The sequence below is a fragment of the Myxine glutinosa genome, chromosome 4 (genome assembly GCF_964187855.1).
Source record: "Myxine glutinosa chromosome 4, kmMyxGlut1.1, whole genome shotgun sequence".
NCBI classification, from domain to species: Eukaryota; Metazoa; Chordata; class Myxini; order Myxiniformes; family Myxinidae; genus Myxine; species Myxine glutinosa.
This window is the reverse complement of record NC_136264.1, coordinates 104,384,940-104,409,411: the sequence shown is the minus strand read 5'-3', so window position 1 is coordinate 104,409,411 and position 24,472 is coordinate 104,384,940. Positions and strand designations below refer to the sequence as shown.

Sequence of the window (24,472 nt, the reverse complement as noted above, 5' to 3'; positions counted from 1 at the left end):
GAGATCATATTATCCCAGAGGTGGGATGTATGAATTTCACACTGCAGGAAAGCACATTGCTAGTCATGGGAAACTGTTGGAAGACAACGAACCTTCAGCTCATTCTGCTGGCATAAAACCAAGAAATACTCAAAAGGCCACTTCAAAGTGTCAGCAACCATTGGAGGCGTTGCTAAACTTTCTTACAAATTTGCTTATTACCCACAGCCACCCCGACGAGCTTGCCTGCAAGACGTAGTCCAGTGCTAAGTGTCGGAAGCACTTGCGCGTCGTAGCTAGCATGGTGCTAGCCTCCTCGGTCTCGTGGGGCTTCGTACGGGATGCCTGTGCGTTGCGGACGAGAGCACCTTCCATTTCCTCGCTCATCTTCTCAAAGTGCTTCTTTGTCTCTTTGAAGCGCCGGACATCCCTTTAGCACAGCGAACAAGCAAACAATGTCGGTGAAGACCCAATTAAACACAGTCAGTAATTTCACGATTGGAGCACATGAAGATCAGTGTCTTTGTCGTGGTGAGGAAGTACTTCAGTGAGTAAAGAGTTTATCTCTCCACCAAGAGAATTAGAGTAATCTAGAGTCAATTGTTTATGCCAATTGTGATGTTTATCTCAAAATATAGGTGTAATTCAAGAGGAAGGTTATCATTGGGTTTCTTATAAATACATGCAGGTATATTATGTGCAGAACTTGCAAGTAGCAGCCAAAGATTAAAATCCACATATGTTGTTAAACCCACTACAACAAGGTCAACTGTTGACTGTCCTGGGAAGCCTTTGGATAAACTTACTGTTTGACAAACTTTTGCAGTTGCATCTTGATTGACCGGTGTGCTTGGTCAAACAATACCTGGAAGAGAGGAGAATGGAAGATTGTACTTCAAAATTTCCACTGTCCTCAAATCACTCTTAAGCTCCAAACCCCCCAGGTCCGCACCACCCCCATGCCTCATCTCCACCTCCATCATGATCCACAACCATGAACACCACTCACCCACAACTAATCAAAAGTGCCTGCTGCAAATCTGTGAAATGAAAGCATGCTGGAAAGGTTTTAATAATTAATTTGATGGCAGAGCTAAAACACTCTAAATAGAGTACTGGTCAACTTTTCCCGAGTGGCAGACAGAAATCAACAACAGATGCAAAGCAAGCAAACAAACAGAATCATAAAATGCTTACAATATTCTCATGTTCAAATGAAAGCTTGCATCTATAGTTATACAGTACCAATGTGGTTGTGATGCTAATTCTAGTTACCTCCATCACAGAATGTGGATGGAGGTTATGTTTTCACCCCTATCTGTTTGTCTGTCGGTTTGTGAGCAGGATATCTGAAAAAGTTATGGACGCATCTGGATGAAACTTGGTGGACAGGTTGGGTATGAGATAAGGACGAATCAATTCGATTTTGGTGAAGATTCGAATACGGATACGAGTGCTTCTTTTTAATTTTCAAAGCGATTCTTCACCATTTATTGATAAGGTCAAAAACTATATATAGCCTGATGATATTTCAAAAATCTGTGGACAACTTCTGACAAAACTTGGTGGATGAGTTGATTAGGTGATAGGAACAAACCGATTCGATTTTGTTTAAGGTTCGGATCCAGATCCGGCCTATCAGTGGGATACAAAACATAAGCTGTTCAGCCTGGCGGAGGTATGCTCCCTACTGAGTGACGTTCTAGTTACACTTTTGTTAATGTTTGTGGGTTTCTGTAGCATAATATCGTCCAACTAATTGGCACATAGCCGATGCCACAGGATGATGGCTTTTGTGAAGAAACATCTCAAGCTGAGCTGATCCGTACTTGATACAAGATGGTGGCCAATGCTGACTTCAGGGGAATGTGAAAAGTAGCATGCTTTGTGACTCATGAAGGGGTTAGGTTTCTTGATGTTAATTGCACATTTTAAGCGCAGTTTGGTACTGGCACCAGAGAAACTGCATAAATCTGGTGAATGGGTTATGCTCAGGTAATGGAAAGGTAGACAATGAAGAACATTCTAGTGCCAGGTCAGCACCCACAAACATCCATGGAGTGAGCACCCATTTCAAGGAGAACCACTGCACATGAGAAAGACTTCTTGAGAAAGAACTGCCTATTAGTATAATGGCCTCTGCAAGTTGTTAAGTGTCGACCTCAGGACACCGCATCAGTAGGCCAGAGGGTATCACGTCAGAAAACAATTAAACACTGATGTGCCCTTAGTGTTGTTTTAAGGATGAAACTAACATACGACAGGAGACAGAAGGGTAATGTTATAAGAAATATTTATTAATCCACTTGATATCGAGACACTCGGTAGAGCGCATACTGAACAGTTTACATTTTGTATCCACTGATAAGCCGGATCTGTATCTGGACCTGAACCAAAATCGAATTAGCTTGTTCTTGTCACTCAACCAACTCATCCACAAACCTTTGTAATAATCTGTCCACAACTTTTCATTCACCACAGTGATTTGTGAAGTGGGATTTATGTATGAAAGTCCAATGGAGGTGATTTCAGGATTAAACACTGATGGAAGATGGGAGAAAGACACAGACACAATGACAAACAGCGACTGGGAATCATTAACTATACAGTCACGTGAAAAAGTAAGTACACCCCATGTAAAGTTTTGACTTTTTCAACATATTTCAACATACAGCTATTTCATCTTCATTTCAACGATATTGATAGATAAAGGTGATATAATATAACAAATATCATGAAACATTTACATTTTGTAGTCCATTGTATAATTTAAATAAATATAAATGCAAATTTCGCATGTGGAAAAAGTAAGTACACCCTTGGCTCTAATAGGTGGGATTGCCCCCTTTGGCAGAAACAACCTCAAGTAGGCATTTCTTATAACTGTCTACCAGTCTCTGACATCGACTGGGAGAAATTTTTGCTCACTCCTCCATGCAGAATTCTTTCAGCTGTGCGATGTTTGAGGGGTTTCTTGCATGCACAGCTCGTTTCAAATCCCCCCACAACATCTCGATGGGATTTCGTTCCGGGCTTTGACTTGTCCATTCCAGAACCCTCCATTTCTTTCTTTTCAGCCATTCCTTGGTGGATTTACTGGTGTGTTTAGGGTCATTGTCATGTTGCAAGGTCCACCTTCAGTTGAGCTTCAACTTTCCAACAGATGGCCTCACATTATCCTCAAGCACCCTCTGGTACAATGAAGAATTCATAGTGGATTATATGATGGTGAGCTGCCCAGGCCCTGAAGCAGCAAAGCTGCCCCAAACCATAATATTTCCACCTCCATGCTTTACAGTTGGTATCAGGTTCTTGTGGGCAAATGCTGTCTTTGGTTTTCGCCAAACATGTCTTCTGGTACTGTTGCCAAATAGCTCTACCTTTGACTCATCTGTCCAGAGCACATTGTTCCAGGAGTGCTGGTCTTTGCCTCGGTGTTCATTGGCAAACTTTAGTCTTGCCCTGATGTTCTTTCTGGACAGCAAAGGTTTCCTCCTGGCACACCTCCCATGTAGATCAAATTTGTGCAGCCTCTTTCTAATGGTAGATTCGTGCACTTTTACATCAACAGTGGCAAGAGCTACCTGTAGGTCCCGTGATGACATTCTGGGGTTCTTAGAGACTTCTTTCAGCATCTTACGGTCTGCTCTCAGGCTGAACTGGCTGGGGTGGCCTGGCCTGAACAAGTTGGCAGTTGTTTGGAATCTTCTCCACTTGTAGATGATCTTCCTGACAGTCGAATGATTGATTTCAAATTGTTTGGAGATCTTTTTAAATCCCTTCCCAGACTCGTAGGCATCTATAACCTTCTTTCTGAAGGCCTCAGAGAGCTCTTTTGATCTAGGCATGGTGACGCCGCACACTTCAACAACAAAGAGCAAACCAAACTAAATGTCTGAGGTTTAACTAAGACAGGTTCCTCCAAGATCCTCACTGACGATGTTCTAATCATTTGCACCTGAGCTGGTGCACCTGATTCTAATTTTAGGTATTTGAAATAGTGATAAATGTAGGGGTGTACTTACTTTTCCACATGCGAAATTTGCATTTATGTTCATTTAAATTATACAATTGACTACAAAATGTAAATGTTTCATGATATTTGTTATATTATATCACCTTTATCTATCAATATTGTTGAAATGAAGATCAAATAGCTGTATGTTGAAATATGTTGAAAAAGTCAAAACTTTACATGGGGTGTACTTACTTTTTCACGTGACTGTACATACGATTCTGGTTGATCTTAATTGGGTTTTACAAACACTTATGCTGAGACTAAGCTTGCAAAATTAACCCCACATTAACCCCCAAGTCATTTTCATAACAAGATTATTTACCATGGAATATAAAAACTGGAGTCTAAGAGTATTGCATTTGCTCGCGGAAATAATCAAAACAAGTCAACCTTCATATTCTTCAACCAATTGGCACAAACGCAAAAGCCAGCTCCTGGCGTAATTATACGCAACACAAGGTAATTATTCCCAACTGCTAGCTATTGCAATTTTAATGTTTAATTCAATAAAAGTTTTTTTGGAACTTTTGTTGGAACACAATATATACACTATATTAAGCAACACAACGTAAATTTGGTCACAATTATAATAGAAAACAGCCTCGGCATACATGTTGCTCAAAGCTTGTGATCCAATGATGGAATAATGTGTGATTCAAGCCTCCTTTTTGAAGGAGACAGGATGTTTCGTGTGTTCAGTGAAGTAAGACCTATCAAAACAGGCATCACATGCAACTCCTGCTCATATGCCGCTTATATGTCCCTGTTATACACCTGCTCTCTTTATATTTCCAATCCATATTCATGAACGTCATATTGTTCATCACCTTTACCATGCAACAGAAATACTAAAGGCATGTTGCAAAATACCTCGAATAAGTTAATCCTGATACAAATATCCAATAAATGCCATAAAACCATAGTATGGTTCGGATTTTGGTTCCTTTTCACTTTTTCTTTTTTTTTGTATACAAGATCGAGGCTCGTGTAAGAGCTAACATCAATCACAAAAAAACAAACCAACACACAAAACATACAAAAAAGGGAGCGGGAGACAAGATGGGGAGAGAGAGGAAAGCACACAAGTACAACAGCAGAGAAGAGGGACAACGGAAAATCTGTGGGAGGGAGAGGGCTTGGGTGGAGGAGGCATGGGAATGTGGGGGTGGGGTTTGGGGGAGTATAAAACATATGGACACTGCTGGAAGTTCCAGGAAAGAAAAAAGTCGGTATTTCCAAAAAAAAATGTGGATTTGGGGGAATTAATGGGGGTAGAAGAGATTGAATCCTTTCTTTCACTTTAATATCCTTCAATTTCTTAAATCATAATTTGTGAAAAGTTACGGTGAAATTTTCCCAGACTATGACAAATTTCTCAAAACAAGCTTTAACCATCCCCATGTCTCTATGTGCATGAGAAACCCAATGATTCAACTCGATGACGAACATAGAATTCCTTATAAAAACTTCCAGTACTCTGCGTCTACTCAAACCTTTGGAAAAACAAAGACAAACAAGTACAAAAAGTTTTAATTAAAACAAAAGCCGCGTCGATGTTACACAATGCCTAGATGCAGCTGTGCCTATAACGTCGATGTTATAGGCACAGGACATTCCTATTGATTCGATTACTTGATGTTATTTTTGTGCAAAGTGAAAATATATCTCGGCAATTTCCCGTGTGTGGCGACGAATTTTTAATATATCTCGGCATTTTCCCGTCTGTTATTTCAGGCGGTGTATGACTGACCATGCCGCGATTTAAAAAATATATATCTCGGCAATTTCCCGTGTGTGGCGACACCTGAACGAAGCTATGCTCCTCTCTCCACATTATTGTGACGACGTATAAATTAAATATTTCATCGTGACGATTGTCATCAAATGGACGAATTTTTAATATATCTCGGCATTTTCCCGTCTGTTATTTCAGGTGGTGTATGACTGACCATGCCGCGATTGAAAAAAAATATATCTCGGCAATTTCCCGTATGTGGCGACACGTGAACGAAGTTATGCTCCTCTCTCCACATTATTGTGACGACATATAAATTAAATATTTCATCGTGACGATTGTCATCAAATGGACGAATTTTTAATATATCTCGGCATTTTCCCGTCTGTTATTTCGGGCGGTGTATGACTGACCATGCCGCGATTTAAACAATATATATATATATCTCGGCATTTTCCCGTCTCTTATTTCGGGCGGTGTATGACTGAGCATGCCGCGATTTAAACAAAATATATATATCTCGGCATTTTCCCGTCTCTTATTTCGGGCGGTGTATGACTGACCATGCCGCGATTTAAAAAAAATATATCTCAATGGACTTGAAGTTACAGGCCTTTGAGAATTCATTTCGTTCTATAAAGGGCAACTTTCATCGGATTTTCTTCCCGTTTTTTTTCAACCGAGTCTAAAACTATGTTAGCGACTGTGAAAAATGAAATGATATATCGAATTTGATTTGAAATAAAACTGTGTGAGAGAGGAAGACACCACGGGCCTACAAAACAGGCCTCAAAGCTATGCGAGTTAATAAAATGGTGGATATTTGTTTATATGAAGCCTCTCCCACAATGGGTGGAGCTATGGTTCCCAGAATGGGTGGAGCTTTGAGGTTTTGTCTTCTCTGCAAGAACAACAACAAGAAGAAGAAGAACAAGAAGAAGAACAACAACAACAACAACAGCAGAGGGCACTCTATGACCAGCGTCTTGCGACGCGGCTAAAAACCAAGCATGAGGATGTTTGGCTACGTCATGGCTAAAATCCGATCTAATAAACATCAGCAAATCCCACTCAAAAATAAGGAGTGTGCAAAGCCTCTTCTTCCCCGTTATGTGCCTAACAGCACAAGGGGATATGGATAGATAAATAGATAGATAGATAGATAGATAGATAGATAGATAGATAGATAGATAGAAAGATAGCCTCTTCTCAGTATGCGTGAATTTTCTGATGTGCTTGGATTCCTGTAGCGACGCCTGACCGTGGAACCCGAATCGAAAGGAATGATGGAAATCACAGATTGCGAAATAAAGGCCATGCATACGGGCAGGCTCTTCATTGTTTTCGCAACCACCATCTGTTTGGCCATGAAAGCACTTTTGAGTGGCCCTAACAAACGAGTCAAAAAGGGGTTCAAACACAATGCCAGGCTCCTTCACAACTGTTGATTCATTCACAATCTTGGGGGCCAAGTCTCATGAGCTGACACAACCCAGGACAACTTTGGCAGGTCGCAAATGTAATAACACGTCATCGTGTAGCTCCACTGTGTAATATCGCTTTCTTTTTAAAGCTTTCATCTTCAAAAAATTTCTCAATGACTGCCAAACCTGATATTAAGTATTTATCCACAAATTCCTTTCCCGAGACTAGTTCAGATGATCCACCACAGAGATATTGCCAGGCAAAAAATGGTTTCCAAGAATTGTGATGATAAAACATTCACACGTCTTTTTGCGACAGTTTGCAACAACCAACTAATTTGCTCAAAATAATGCAAATTCAGAGAGTCAGTCGGTTTGAACGGTATAAATCAGGCTTGATGGAAGGATGATGAGAGCGGGAGGAGATGAGGAGCAATAGCCGGGAAGAGCAAAAGGAGCGAGAGATTATCTATATCAACCTGCACTACTTGCAGAGCCACGGTCGTGAATGATAAGCCATTGACCTAGTGGGCTGGTGATGGCAAATCCAGTGGTGTACCACAGCTAACACAACACCGTTGGGCCAACGTTGGAGCAACGTCAGCACTTACGTTGGACCAACGTCAAAAACTAAAGCCCAGCCAACATCGCCCCGACGAAGTTAAGTCACAGTCGACTGTAGTAGGTCCAAACTGGAGGCCTTCAGCCACAGTGGCGATACGATCTCAACCATATGGGTGAAAAGGCCTGCACAGCACCAATACCAGACAAGATCCCTGGTGGGAATAAGTGAAAGAATCCTGAGTGTGTTGGCTATGTGCAAAAGGCACAGCCGCATCAAAAAATTGTGAAGAGAGATGAAAACATTGCTGAACCAAAAAAAAACGACTTCGAGCCTAATGCAAGGCCGCGCATTGCTGCGCTCCATGGCTTCCAGATAAACCAACTCCGAAAGCTGGATGTGACTCCTTTCCTCTCGACTGCTTGGTCTCAATTCTACTGCTGTGACTCTTCCACCATTCAATTCTCACTCTTTCCATATCTCTTCACCATCGGCTGTCACCAAGAGTATCTCTTAGATTGTCTGCACCACCTTTATTCACTCTAGCTAGCGCAGGTAAGTGGGGAAAAGCCTGGAATAAATTAACAGCGGACGACAAGATAAAACACCAGATGGGAAGTACCAAGCGGCAACATCTTGCACTGAACCTGCATGGACCCATCATGTAATAGGACAACATTGATGGAATCATAATCACAAAAGTAATACCCGCAGCGACATTTAACTAATTATTTATACGGAAATCACCATTTTCATCGAATTGTAAAATCTGACAACGAAGCAGAAACTGGAAATGTTTCATAACATTAATTTATTACCCTCACCTGAGGAGAGGGTATTGCATTTGAGTCCGTTTGTTACTTGCCGGAAAAGATTCCGGCAAGTATGTTGATCTGTTCGTTACTTGCCGGAAAAATTTTCCGGCAAGTATGTTGATCTGTTCGTTTGTTACTTGCCGGAAAAATTTTCCGGCAAGTATGTTGATCTGTTCGTTTGTTACTTGCCGGAAAAATTTTTCCGGCAAGTATGTTGATCTGTTCGTTTGTTTGTCTGTCTGTCTGTTTGTCTGTCTGTTTGTCTGTCTGTTTGTCTGTTTGCAGCACTGCGTCTACACCGTTGCACGGAGAATCGCCAAACTTTGCACACATAATGGTCTTGCCCTCTAATATACTGTGCCTCAATGATGACGTCATCAGTGGCGTGGTTCGGCCGCCATCTTGGAAAAACCGAATAAATTTGCACCTCTATATCTCCGAAAGTACTGAACAGAAAAAATTGAGACATGGCTCATTGTAAAGAACTCTCCATGGGGAATAAAATATGTTAATGATGACGTCATATGTCACGTGGTCGGCCGCCATCTTGGAAAAACGGCAAAAATTTGCACCACTATATCTCCAAAAGTGCTGAACAGAAAAAATTGAGACATGGCTCATTGTAAAGAACTCTCCATGGGGAATAAAATATGTAAATGATGACGTCATCAGTCACGTGGTTCGGTCGCCATCTTGGAAAAACGGCAAATCGTTGCGCCACTATATCTCCAAAAGTGCTGAACAGAAAAAATTGAGACATGGCTCATTGGAAAGAACTCTCCATGGGGAATAAAATATGTTAATGATGACGTCATATGTCACGTGGTCGGCCGCCATCTTGGAAAAACGGCAAAACTTTGCACCACTATATCTCCAAAAGTGCTGAACAGAATAATTGAGACATGGCTCATTGTAAAGAACTCTCCATGGGGAATAAAATATGTTAATGATGACGTCATCAGTCACGTGGTCGGCCGCCATCTTGGAAAAACGGCAAAACTTTGCACCACAAAATCTCCAAAAGTGCTGAACAGAAAAAATTGAGACATGGCTCATTGTAAAGAACTCTCCATGGGGAATAAAATATGTTAATGATGACGCCATCGGTCACGTGGTTCGGCCGCCATCTTGGAAAAATGGGAAAACTTTGCACCACTATATCTCCAAAAGTGCAGAATGGAAAAAATTGAGACATGGCTCATTGTAAAGAACTCTCAATGGGGAATAAAATATGTTAATGATGACGTCATATGTCACGTGGTTCGGCCGCCATCTTGGAAAAACCGAAAAATTGTGCACCTCCATATCTCTGAAAGTGCTTAATAGAAAAAATTGAGACATGGCTCATTGTAAAGAACTCTCCATGGGGAATAAAATATGTTAATGATGACATCATAGGTCACGTGGTTCGGCTGCCATCTTGGAAAAACCGAAAAACGTAGCACCTCCATATCTCCAAAAGTGCTGAATAGAAAAAGTTGAGACATGGCTCTTTGTGAAGAACTCTCCATGGGGAATAATATATGTTAATGATGACGTCATCTATCACGTGGTTCGGACGCCATATTTGTCTTAAATGGCCGATAAAAGAGTACATTCCGGCAAGTCCTCGGTCTCTGACCGATTTTTCATTTGTTACTTGCCGGAAAAATTTTCCGGCAAGTATGTTGATCTGTTCGTTTGTTACTTGCCGGAAAAATTTTCCGGCAAGTATGTTGATCTGTTCGTTTGTTTGTCTGTCTGTCTGTTTGTCTGTCTGTTTGTCTGTCTGTTTGTCTGTTTGCAGCACTGCGTCTACACCGTTGCACGGAGAATCGCCAAACTTTGCACACATAATGGTCTTGCCCTCTAATATACTGTGCCTCAATGATGACGTCATCAGTGACGTGGTTCGGCCGCCATCTTGGAAAAACCGAATAAATTTGCACCTCTATATCTCCGAAAGTACTGAACAGAAAAAATTGAGACATGGCTCATTGTAAAGAACTCTCCATGGGGAATAAAATATGTTAATGATGACGTCATATGTCACGTGGTCGGCCGCCATCTTGGAAAAACGGCAAAAATTTGCACCACTATATCTCCAAAAGTGCTGAACAGAAAAAATTGAGACATGGCTCATTGTAAAGAACTCTCCATGGGGAATAAAATATGTAAATGATGACGTCATCAGTCACGTGGTTCGGTCGCCATCTTGGAAAAACGGCAAATCGTTGCGCCACTATATCTCCAAAAGTGCTGAACAGAAAAAATTGAGACATGGCTCATTGGAAAGAACTCTCCATGGGGAATAAAATATGTTAATGATGACGTCATATGTCACGTGGTCGGCCGCCATCTTGGAAAAACGGCAAAACTTTGCACCACTATATCTCCAAAAGTGCTGAACAGAATAATTGAGACATGGCTCATTGTAAAGAACTCTCCATGGGGAATAAAATATGTTAATGATGACGTCATCAGTCACGTGGTCGGCCGCCATCTTGGAAAAACGGCAAAACTTTGCACCACAAAATCTCCAAAAGTGCTGAACAGAAAAAATTGAGACATGGCTCATTGTAAAGAACTCTCCATGGGGAATAAAATATGTTAATGATGACGCCATCGGTCACGTGGTTCGGCCGCCATCTTGGAAAAATGGGAAAACTTTGCACCACTATATCTCCAAAAGTGCAGAATGGAAAAAATTGAGACATGGCTCATTGTAAAGAACTCTCAATGGGGAATAAAATATGTTAATGATGACGTCATATGTCACGTGGTTCGGCCGCCATCTTGGAAAAACCGAAAAATTGTGCACCTCCATATCTCTGAAAGTGCTGAATAGAAAAAATTGAGACATGGCTCATTGTAAAGAACTCTCCATGGGGAATAAAATATGTTAATGATGACATCATAGGTCACGTGGTTCGGCTGCCATCTTGGAAAAACCGAAAAACGTAGCACCTCCATATCTCCAAAAGTGCTGAATAGAAAAAGTTGAGACATGGCTCTTTGTGAAGAACTCTCCATGGGGAATAATATATGTTAATGATGACGTCATCTATCACGTGGTTCGGACGCCATATTTGTCTTAAATGGCCGATAAAAGAGTACATTCCGGCAAGTCCTCGGTCTCTGACCGATTTTTCATTTGTCTGTCTGTCTGTTTGTCTGTCTGTTTGTCTGTCTGTTTGTCTGTTTGCAGCACTGCGTCTACACCGTTGCACGGAGAATCGCCAAACTTTGCACACATAATGGTCTTGCCCTCTAATATACTGTGCCTCAATGATGACGTCATCAGTGACGTGGTTCGGCCGCCATCTTGGATAAACCGAATAAATTTGCACCTCTATATCTCCGAAAGTACTGAACAGAAAAAATTGAGACATGGCTCATTGTAAAGAACTCTCCATGGGGAATAAAATATGTTAATGATGACGTCATATGTCACGTGGTCGGCCGCCATCTTGGAAAAACGGCAAAAATTTGCACCACTATATCTCCAAAAGTGCTGAACAGAAAAAATTGAGACATGGCTCATTGTAAAGAACTCTCCATGGGGAATAAAATATGTAAATGATGACGTCATCAGTCACGTGGTTCGGTCGCCATCTTGGAAAAACGGCAAATCGTTGCGCCACTATATCTCCAAAAGTGCTGAACAGAAAAAATTGAGACATGGCTCATTGGAAAGAACTCTCCATGGGGAATAAAATGTGTTAATGATGACGTCATATGTCACGTGGTCGGCCGCCATCTTGGAAAAACGGCAAAACTTTGCACCACTATATCTCCAAAAGTGCTGAACAGAATAATTGAGACATGGCTCATTGTAAAGAACTCTCCATGGGGAATAAAATATGTTAATGATGACGTCATCAGTCACGTGGTCGGCCGCCATCTTGGAAAAACGGCAAAACTTTGCACCACAAAATCTCCAAAAGTGCTGAACAGAAAAAATTGAGACATGGCTCATTGTAAAGAACTCTCCATGGGGAATAAAATATGTTAATGATGACGCCATCGGTCACGTGGTTCGGCCGCCATCTTGGAAAAATGGGAAAACTTTGCACCTCAACATCTCCGAAAGTGCTGAAATGAAAAAATTGAGACATGGCTCATTGTAAAGAACTCTCCATGGGGAATAAAATATGTTAATGATGACGTCATATGTCACGTGGTCGGCCGCCATCTTGGAAAAACGGCAAAACTTTGTTCCACTGTATCTCCAAAAGTGCTGAACAGATAAAATTGAGACATGGCTCATTGTAAAGAACTCTCCATGGGGAATAAAACATGTTAATGATGACGTCATCGGTCAAGTGCTTCTGCCGCCATATTTGTCTTAAATGGCCGATAAAAGAGTACATTCCGGCAAGTCCTCGGTCTCTGACCGATTTTTCATCTGTTTGTCTGTCTGTTTGTCTGTTTGTCTGTTTGTCTGTTTGCAGCACTGCGTCTACACCGTTGCACGTAGAATCGCCAAACTTTGCACACATATTGGTCTTGCCCTGGAATAGACTGTGCCCAATTGATGACGTCATCGGTGACGTGGTTCGGCCGCCATCTTGGAAAAACCGAAAAAATTTGCACCACTATATCTCCAAAAGTGCTGAACAGAAAAAATTGAGACATGGCTCATTGTAAAGAACTCTCCATGGGGAATAAATTATGTTCATGATGACGTCATCGGTCACGTGGTTCAGCCGCCATCTTGGAAAAACTGAAAAGCGTTGCACCTCCACATCTCCGAAAGTGCTGAACAGAAAAAATTGAGACATGGCTCATTGTCAAGAACTCTCCATGTGGAATAAAATATGTTAATGATGACGTCATCGGTCACGTGGTTCGGCCGCCATCTTGGAAAAACCGAAAACTTTGCACCTCAACATCTCCGAAAGTGCTGAAATGAAAAAATTGAGACATGGCTCATTGTAAAGAACTCTCCATGGGGAACAAAATATGTTAATGATGACGTCATCAGTCACGTGGTCGGCCGCCATCTTGGAAAAACGGCAAAACTGTGCACCACTATATCTCCAAAAGTGCTGAACAGAAAAAATTGAGACATGGCTCATTGTAAAGAACTCTCCATGGGGAATAAAATATGTTAATGATGACGTCATCAGTCACGTGGTCGGCCGCCATCTTGGAAAAACGACAAAACTTTGCACCACGAAATCTCCAAAAGTGCTGAACAGAAAAAATTGAGACATGGCTCATTGTAAAGAACTCTCCATGGGGAATAAAATATGTTAATGATGATGTCATATGTCACGTGGTCGGCCGCCATCTTGGAAAAACGGCAAAACTTTGCACCACTATATCTCCAAAAGTGCTGAACAGAAAAAATTGAGACATGGCTCATTGTAAAGAACTCTCCATGGGGAATAAAATTTGTTAATGATGATGTCATATGTCACGTGGTTCGGCCGCCATATTTGTCCTAAATGGCGGATAAAAAAGTACATTCCGGCAAGTCCTCGGTCTCTGACCGATTTTTCATTTGTCTGTCTGTCTGTTTGTCTGTCTGTTTGTCTGTCTGTTTGTCTGTTTGCAGCACTGCGTCTACACCGTTGCACGGAGAATCGCCAAACTTTGCACACATAATGGTCTTGCCCTCTAATATACTGTGCCTCAATGATGACGTCATCAGTGACGTGGTTCGGCCGCCATCTTGGAAAAACCGAATAAATTTGCACCTCTATATCTCCGAAAGTACTGAACAGAAAAAATTGAGACATGGCTCATTGTAAAGAACTCTCCATGGGGAATAAAATATGTTAATGATGACGTCATATGTCACGTGGTCGGCCGCCATCTTGGAAAAACGGCAAAAATTTGCACCACTATATCTCCAAAAGTGCTGAACAGAAAAAATTGAGACATGGCTCATTGTAAAGAACTCTCCATGGGGAATAAAATATGTAAATGATGACGTCATCAGTCACGTGGTTCGGTCGCCATCTTGGAAAAACGGCAAATCGTTGCGCCACTATATCTCCAAAAGTGCTGAACAGAAAAAATTGAGACATGGCTCATTGGAAAGAACTCTCCATGGGGAATAAAATATGTTAATGATGACGTCATATGTCACGTGGTCGGCCGCCATCTTGGAAAAACGGCAAAACTTTGCACCACTATATCTCCAAAAGTGCTGAACAGAATAATTGAGACATGGCTCATTGTAAAGAACTCTCCATGGGGAATAAAATATGTTAATGATGACGTCATCAGTCACGTGGTCGGCCGCCATCTTGGAAAAACGGCAAAACTTTGCACCACAAAATCTCCAAAAGTGCTGAACAGAAAAAATTGAGACATGGCTCATTGTAAAGAACTCTCCATGGGGAATAAAATATGTTAATGATGACGCCATCGGTCATGTGGTTCGGCCGCCATCTTGGAAAAATGGGAAAACTTTGCACCACTATATCTCCAAAAGTGCAGAATGGAAAAAATTGAGACATGGCTCATTGTAAAGAACTCTCAATGGGGAATAAAATATGTTAATGATGACGTCATATGTCACGTGGTTCGGCCGCCATCTTGGAAAAACCGAAAAATTGTGCACCTCCATATCTCTGAAAGTGCTGAATAGAAAAAATTGAGACATGGCTCATTGTAAAGAACTCTCCATGGGGAATAAAATATGTTAATGATGACATCATAGGTCACGTGGTTCGGCTGCCATCTTGGAAAAACCGAAAAACGTAGCACCTCCATATCTCCAAAAGTGCTGAATAGAAAAAGTTGAGACATGGCTCTTTGTGAAGAACTCTCCATGGGGAATAATATATGTTAATGATGACGTCATCCATCACGTGGTACGGACGCCATATTTGTCTTAAATGGCCGATAAAAGAGTACATTCCGGCAAGTCCTCGGTCTCTGACCGATTTTTCATTACTTGCCGGAAAAATTTTTCCGGCAAGTATGTTGATCTGTTCGTTTGTCTGTCTGTTTGTCTGTCTGTCTGTCTGTCTGTCTGTCTGTTTGCAGCACTGCGTCTACACCGTTGCACGGCGAATCGCCAAACTTTGCACACATATTGGTCTTGCCCTGGAATAGACTGTGCCCAATTGATGACGTCATCGGTGACGTGGTTCGGCCGCCATCTTGGAAAAACTGAAAAACCTTGCACCTCTATATCTCCGAAAGTACTGAACAGAAAAAATTGAGACATGGCTCATTGTAAAGAACTCTCCATGGGGAATAAAATATGTAAATGATGACGTCATCAGTCACGTGGTTCGGTCGCCATCTTGGAAAAACGGCAAAACGTTGCGCCACTATATCTCCAAAAGTGCTGAACAGAAAAAATTGAGACATGGCTCATTGTAAAGAACTCTCCATGGGGAATAAAATATGTTAATGATGACGTCATATGTCACGTGGTCGGCCGCCATCTTGGAAAAACGGCAAAACTTTGCACCACTATATCTCCAAAAGTGCTGAACAGAAAAAATTGAGACATGGCTCATTGTAAAGAACTCTCCATGGGGAATAAAATATGTTAATGATGACGTCATCAGTCGCGTGGTCGGCCGCCATCTTGGAAAAACCGAAAAACCTAGCACCTCCATATCTCCGAAAGTGCTGAATAGAAAAAATTGAGACATGGCTCATTGTCAAGAACTCTCCATGTGGAATAAAATATGTTAATGATGACGTCATCGGTCACGTGGTGCGGCCGCCATCTTGGAAAAACGGGAAAAAAATACACCTCCATATCTCCGAAAGTGCTGAATAGAAAAAATTGAGACATGGCTCATTGGAAAGAACTCTCCAGGGGGAATAAAATAAGTTAATGATGACGTCATCGGTCACGTGGTTCGGCCGCCATCTTGGAAAATCCGAAAAACGTTGCACCTCTATCTCCAAAAGTGCTGAACAGAAAAAATTGAGACATGGCTCATTGGAAAGAACTCTCCAGGGGGAATAAAATATGTTAATGATGTCGTCATCTGTCACGTGGTTCGGCCGCCATCTTGGAAAATCCGAAAAACGTTGCACCTCTATCTCCAAAAGTGCTGAACAGAAAAAATTGAGACATGGCTCATTGTAAAGAACTCTCCGTGGGGAATAAAATATGTTAATGATGATGTCATCGGTCAGGTGGTTCAGCCGCCATATTTGTCCTAAATGGCCGATAAAAAAGTAAATTCCGGCAAGTCCTCGGTCTCTGACCGATTTTTCATCTGTTTGTCTGTTTGTCTGTTTGTCTGTCTGTCTGTCTGTTTGCAGCACTGCGTCTACACCGTTGCACGGAGAATCGCCAAACTTTGCACACATATTGGTCTTGCCCTGGAATAGACTGTGCCCAATTGATGACGTCATCGGTGACGTGGTTCGGCCGCCATCTTGGAAAAACCGAAAAACTTTGCACCTCTATATCTCCAAAAGTGCTGAACAGAAAAAATTGAGACATGGCTCATTGTAAAGAACTCTCCATGGGGAATAAAATATGTTAATGATGACGTCATCAGTCACGTGGTCGGCCGCCATCTTGGAAAAACGGTAAAACTTTGCACCACTATATCTCCAAAAGTGCTGAACAGAAAAAATTGAGACATGGCTCATTGTAAAGAACTCTCCATGGGGAATAAAATATGTTAATGATGACGTCATCAGTCGCGTGGTCGGCCGCCATCTTGGAAAAACGGCAAAACTGTGCACCACTATATCTCCAAATGTGCTGAACAGAAAAAATTGAGACATGGCTCATTGTAAAGAACTCTCAATGGGGAATAAAATATGTTAATGATGACATCATATGTCACGTGGTTCGGCCGCCATCTTGGAAAAAGCGAAAAAATTTGCACCTCCATATCTCTGAAAGTGCTGAATAGAAAAAATTGAGACATGGCTCATTGTAAAGAACTCTCCATGGGGAATAAAATATGTTAATGATGACATCATAGGTCACGTGGTTCGGCCGCCATCTTGGAAAAACCGAAAAACGTAGCACCTCCATATCTCCAAAAGTGCTGAATCGAAAAAGTTGAGACATGGCTCATTGTAAAGAACTCTCCATGGGGAATAAAATATGTTAATGATGACGTCATCGGTCACGTGGTTCGGCCGCCATCTTGGAAAAACCGAAAAATTTTGCACCTCAATATCTCCGAAAGTGCAGAACAGAAAAAGCTGAGACATGGCTCATTGTAAAGAACTCTCCATGGGGAATAAAATATGTTCATGATGACATCATCGGTCCCGTGGTTCGGCCGCCATATTTGTCCTAAATGGCCGATAAAAAAGTAAATTCCGGCAAGTCCTCGGTCTCTGACCGATTTTTCATTTGTTTGTCTGTCTGTCTGTTTGTCTGTCTGTTTGTCTGTCTGTTTGTCTGTTTGCAGCACTGCGTCTACACCGTTGCACGGAGAATCGCCAAACTTTGCACACATAATGGTCTTGCCCTCTAATATACTGTGCCTCAATGATGACGTCATCAGTGACGTGGTTCGGCCGCCATCTTGGAAAAACCGAATAAATTTGCACCTCTATATCTCCGAAAGTACTGAACAGAAAAAATTGAGACATGGCTCATTGTAAAGAACTCTCCATGGGGAATAAAATATGTTAATGATGACGTCATATGTCACGTGGTCGGCCGCCATCTTGGAAAAACGGCAAAAATTTGCACCACTATATCTCCAAAAGTGCTGAACAGAAAAAATTGAGACATGGCTCATTGTAAAGAACTCTCCATGGGGAATAAAATATGTAAATGATGACGTCATCAGTCACGTGGTTCGGTCGCCATCTTGGAAAAACGGCAAATCGTTGCGCCACTATATCTCCAAAAGTGCTGAACAGAAAAAATTGAGACATGGCTCATTGGAAAGAACTCTCCATGGGGAATAAAATATGTTAATGATGACGTCATATGTCACGTGGTCGGCCGCCATCTTGGAAAAACGGCAAAACTTTGCACCACTATATCTCCAAAAGTGCTGAACAGAATAATTGAGACATGGCTCATTGTAAAGAACTCTCCATGGGGAATAAAATATGTTAATGATGACGTCATCAGTCACGTGGTCGGCCGCCATCTTGGAAAAACGGCAAAACTTTGCACCACAAAATCTCCAAAAGTGCTGAACAGAAAAAATTGAGACATGGCTCATTGTAAAGAACTCTCCATGGGGAATAAAATATGTTAATGATGACGCCATCGGTCATGTGGTTCGGCCGCCATCTTGGAAAAATGGGAAAACTTTGCACCACTATATCTCCAAAAGTGCAGAATGGAAAAAATTGAGACATGGCTCATTGTAAAGAACTCTCAATGGGGAATAAAATATGTTAATGATGACGTCATATGTCACGTGGTTCGGCCGCCATCTTGGAAAAACCGAAAAATTGTGCACCTCCATATCTCTGAAAGTGCTGAATAGAAAAAATTGAGACATGGCTCATTGTAAAGAACTCTCCATGGGGAATAAAATATGTTAATGATGACATCATAGGTCACGTGGTTCGGCTGCCATCTTGGAAAAACCGAAAAACGTAGCACCTCCATATCTCCAAAAGTGCTGAATAGAAAAAGTTGAGACATGGCTCTTTGTGAAGAACTCTCCATGGGGAATAATATATGTTAATGATGACGTCATCCATCACGTGGTACGGACGCCATATTTGTCTTAAATGGCCGATAAAAGAGTACATTCCGGCAAGTCCTCGGTCTCTGACCGATTTTTCATCTGTTTGTCTGTTTGTCTGTCTGTTTGTCTGTCTGTTTGTCTGTTTGCAGCACTGCGTCTACACCGTTGCACGGAGAATTGCCAAACTTTGCACACATAATGGTCTTGCCCTCTAATATACTGTGCCCCAATGATGACGTCATCGGTGACGTGGTTCGGCCGCCATCTTGGAAAAACCGAATAAATTTGCACCTCTATATCTCCGAAAGTACTGAACAGAAAAAATTGAGACATGGCTCATTGTAAAGAACTCTCCATGGGGAATAAAATATGTAAATGATGACGTCATCAGTCACGTGGTTCGGTCGCCATCTTGGAAAAACGGCAAATCGTTGCGCCACTATATCTCCAAAAGTGCTGAACAGAAAAAATTGAGACATGGCTCATTGGAAAGAACTCTCCATGGGGAATAAAATATGTTAATGATGACGTCATATGTCACGTGGTCGGCCGCCATCTTGGAAAAACGGCAAAACTTTGCACCACTATATCTCCAAAAGTGCTGAACAGAAATAATTGAGACATGGCTCATTGTAAAGAACTCTCCATGGGGAATAAAATATGTTAATGATGACGTCATCAGTCACGTGGTCGGCCGCCATCTTGGAAAAACGGCAAAACTTTGCACCACAAAATCTCCAAAAGTGCTGAACAGAAAAAATTGAGACATGGCTCATTGTAAAGAACTCTCCATGGGGAATAAAATATGTTAATGATGACGCCATCGGTCACGTGGTTCGGCCGCCATCTTGGAAAAATGGGAAAACTTTGCACCACTATATCTCCAAAAGTGCAGAATGGAAAAAATTGAGACATGGCTCATTGTAAAGAACTCTCAATGGGGAATAAAATATGTTAATGATGACGTCATATGTCACGTGGTTCGGCCGCCATCTTGGAAAAACCGAAAAATTGTGCACCTCCATATCTCTGAAAGTGCTGAATAGAAAAAATTGAGACATGGCTCATTGTAAAGAACTCTCCATGGGGAATAAAATATGTTAATAATGACATCATAGGTCACGTGGTTCGGCTGCCATCTTGGAAAAACCGAAAAACGTAGCACCTCCATATCTCCAAAAGTGCTGAATAGAAAAAGTTGAGACATGGCTCTTTGTGAAGAACTCTCCATGGGGAATAATATATGTTAATGATGACGTCATCTATCACGTGGTTCGGACGCCATATTTGTCTTAAATGGCCGATAAAAGAGTACATTCCGGCAAGTCCTCGGTCTCTGACCGATTTTTCATTTGTTACTTGCCGGAAAAATTTTCCGGCAAGTATGTTGATCTGTTCGTTTGTTTGTCTGTCTGTCTGTTTGTCTGTCTGTTTGTCTGTCTGTTTGTCTGTTTGCAGCACTGCGTCTACACCATTGCACGGAGAATCGCCAAACTTTGCACACATAATGGTCTTGCCCTCTAATATACTGTGCCTCAATGATGACGTCATCAGTGACGTGGTTCGGCCGCCATCTTGGAAAAACCGAAAAACTTTACACCTCCATATCTCCGAAAGTGCTGAACAGAAAAAATTGAGACAAGGCTCATTGTAAATAACTCTCCATGGGGAATAAAATATGTTAATGATGACGTCATCGGTCACGTGGTTCGGTCGCCATCTTGGAAAAACGGCAAAACATTGCGCCACTATATCTCCAAAAGTGCTGAACTGAAAAAATTGAGACATGGCTCATTGTAAAGAACTATCCATGGGGAATAAAATATGTTAATGATGACGTCATATGTCACGTGGTCGGCCGCCATCTTGGAAAAACGGCAAAACTTTGCGCCACTATATCTCCAAAAGTGCTGAACAGAAAAAATTGAGACATGGCTCATTGTAAAGAACTCTCCATGGGGAATAAAATATTTTAATGATGAGGTCATATGTCACGTGGACGGCCGCCATCTTGGAAAAACGGCAAAACTTTGCACCACTATATCTCCAAAAGTGCTGAACAGAAAAAATTGAGACATGGCTCATTGTAAAGAACTCTCGATGGGGAATAAAATATGTTAATGATGACGTCATCGGTCACATGGTTCGGCCGCCATCTTGGAAAAACTTTGCAGCTCTTTATCTCCGAAAGTACTGAACAGAAAAAATTGAGACATGGCTCATTGTAAAGAACTCTCCATGGGGAATAAAATGTATAAATGATGACGTATTCAGTCACGTGGTTCGGCTGCCATCTTGGAAAAACAGAAAAATTTGCACCTCCATCTCTCTGAAAGTACTGAATAGAAAAAATTGAGACATGGCTCATTGTAAAGAACTCTGCATGGGGAATAAAATATGTTAATGATGACGTCATCAGTCACGTGGTTCGGTCGCCATCTTGGAAAAACCGAAAAACTTCGCAGTTCCATATCTCCAAAAGTGCTGAACAGAAAAAATTGAGACATGGCTCATTGTAAAGAACTCTCCATGGGGAATAAATGATGTTAATGATGACGTCATCAGTCACGTGGTTCGGCCGCCATCTTGGAAAAACCGAAAAACTTTGCACCTCCATATCTCCGAAAGTGCTGAACAGAAAAAATTGAGACATGGCTCCTTGTAAAGAACTCTCCATGGGGAATAAAATATGTTAATGATGACGTCATCAGTCACGTGGTCGGCCGCCATCTTGGAAGAACGGCAAAACTTTGCACCACGATATCTCCAAAAGTGCTGAACAGAAAAAATTGAGACATGGCTCATTGTAAAGAACTCTCCATGGCGAATAAAATATGTTAATGATGACGTCATATGTCACGTGGTCGGCCGCCATCTTGGAAAAACCGAAAAACTTTGCACCTCCATATCTCCGGAAGTGCTGAACAGAAAAAATTGAGACATGGCTCATTGGTAAGAACTCTCCATGGGGAATAAAATATGTTAATGATGACGTCATCAGCCACGTGGTTCGGCCGCCATCTTGGAAAAACCGAAAAACTTTGCACCTCCATATCTCCGGAAGTGCTGAATAGAAAAAATTGAGACATGGCTCATTGGAAAGAACTCTCCATGGGGAATAAAATATGTTAATGATGATGCCATCAGTCACGTGGTTCGGCCGCCATCTTGGAAAAACGGGAAAACTTTGCACCACTATATCTCCAAAAGTGCAGAATGGAAAAAATTGAGACATGGCTCATTGTAAAGAACTCTCCAGGGGGAATAAAATATGTTAATGATGACGTCATCTATCACGTGGTTCGGCCGCCATATTTGTTCTAAATGGCCGATAAAAAAGTACATTCCGGCAAGTCCTCGGTCTCTGACCGATTTTTCATCTGTTTGTCTGTTTGTCTGTTTGTCTGTCTGTTTGTCTGTTTGCAGCACTGCGTCTACACCGTTGCACGGAGAATCGCCAAACTTTGCACACATAATGGTCTTGCCCTCTAATATACTGTGCCTCAATGATGACGTCATCGGTGACGTGGTTCGGCCGCCATCTTGGAAAAACCGAATAAATTTGCACCTCTATATCTCCGAAAGTACTGAACAGAAAAAATTGAGACATGGCTCATTGTAAAGAACTCTCCATGGGGAATAAAATATGTTAATGATGACGTCATATGTCACGTGGTCGGCCGCCATCTTGGAAAAACGGCAAAAATTTGCACCTCCATATCTCCGAAAGTGCTGAATAGAAAAAATTGAGACATGGCTCATTGTAAAGAACTCTCCATGGGGAACAAAATATGTTAATGATGATGTCATCGGTCACGTGGTTCGGCCGCCATCTTGGAAAAACCGAAAAACTCTGCACCTCCACATCTCCAAAAGTCCTGAATAGAAAAAATTGAGGTATGGCTCATTGTGAAGAACTCTCCATGGGGAATAAAATATGTTAATGATGACGTCATCGGTCACGTGGTTCGGCTGCCATATTTGTCCTAAATGGCCGATAAAAAAGTACATTCCGGCAAGTCCTCGGTCTCTGACCGATTTTTCATCTGTTTGTCTGTCTGTTTGTCTGTTTGCAGCACTACGTCTACACCGTTGCACGTAGAATCGCCAAACTTTGCACACGTATTTGTCTTGCCCTCTAATATATTGTGCCCAAATGATGACGTCATCGGTCATGTGGTTCGGCCGCCATCTTGGAAAAACCGAAAAACGTTGCACCTCTATATCTCCAAAAGTAATTAACAGACAAAATCGAGACATGGCTCATTGTAAAGAACTCTCCATGGGGAATAAAATATATAAATGATGACGTCATCAGTCACGTGGTTCGGTCGCCATCTTGGAAAAACGGCAAAACGTTGCGCCACTATAACTCCAAAAGTGCTGAACAGAAAAAATTGAGACATGGCTCATTGTGAAGAACTCTCCATGGGGAATAAAATATGTTAATGATGACGTCATATGTCACGTGGTCGGTCGCCATCTTGGAAAAACGGCAAAACTTTGCACCACTATATCTCCAAAAGTGCTGAACAGAAAAAATTGAGACATGGCTCATTGTAAAGAACTCTCCATGGGGAATAAAATATGTTAATGATGACGTCATCTGTCACGTGGTTCTGCCGCCATCTTGGAAAATCCGAAAAAATTTGCACCTCCATATCTCCGAAAGTGCTGAATAGAAAAAATTGAGACATGGCTCATTGGAAAGAACTCTCCATGGGGAATAAAATATGTTAATGATGACGTCATCGGTCACGTGGTTCGGCCGCCATCTTGGAAAAACTTTGCACCTCAATATCTCCGAAATTGCTGAACAGAAAAAATTGAGACATGGCTCATTGTGAAGAACTCTCCATGGGGAATAAAATATGTTAATGATGACGTCATCGGTCACGTGGTTCAGCCACCATATTTGTCCTAAATGGCCGATAAAAAAGTAAATTCCGGCAAGTCCTCGGTCTCTGACCGATTTTTCATTACTTGCCGGAAATTTTTTTCCGGCAAGTATGTTGATCTGTTCGTTTGTTTGTCTGTCTGTCTGTTTGTCTGTCTGTTTGTCTGTCTGTTTGTCTGTTTGCAGCACTGCGTCTACACCGTTGCACGGAGAATCGCCAAACTTTGCACACATAATGGTCTTGCCCTCTAATATACTGTGCCTCAATGATGACGTCATCGGTGACGTGGTTCGGCCGCCATCTTGGAAAAACCGAATAAATTTGCACCTCTATATCTCCGAAAGTACTGAACAGAAAAAATTGAGACATGGCTCATTGGAAAGAACTCTCCATGCGGAATAAAATATGTAAATGATGACGTCATCAGTCACGTGGTTCGGTCGCCATCT

The 24,472-nt window shown here is 41.7% G+C and overlaps 1 protein-coding gene across 4 annotated transcripts in view; it reads right to left on the bottom strand.

The window, feature by feature from the left end:
- Positions 1 to 24,472, bottom strand: part of ACAP1 (ArfGAP with coiled-coil, ankyrin repeat and PH domains 1) — a 280,144-nt gene that overhangs the window by 97,003 nt on the left and 158,669 nt on the right. For all 4 annotated transcript variants that reach the window (XM_078776245.1, XM_078776246.1, XM_078776247.1 and 1 more), the window contains exons 5-6: positions 786 to 844; positions 226 to 409 (exon numbers count right to left, since the gene is read on the bottom strand). In XM_078776245.1, coding sequence (XP_078632371.1) covers positions 226 to 409; positions 786 to 844 — 243 coding nt within the window. The remainder of the gene's footprint in view (positions 1 to 225; positions 410 to 785; positions 845 to 24,472) is intronic.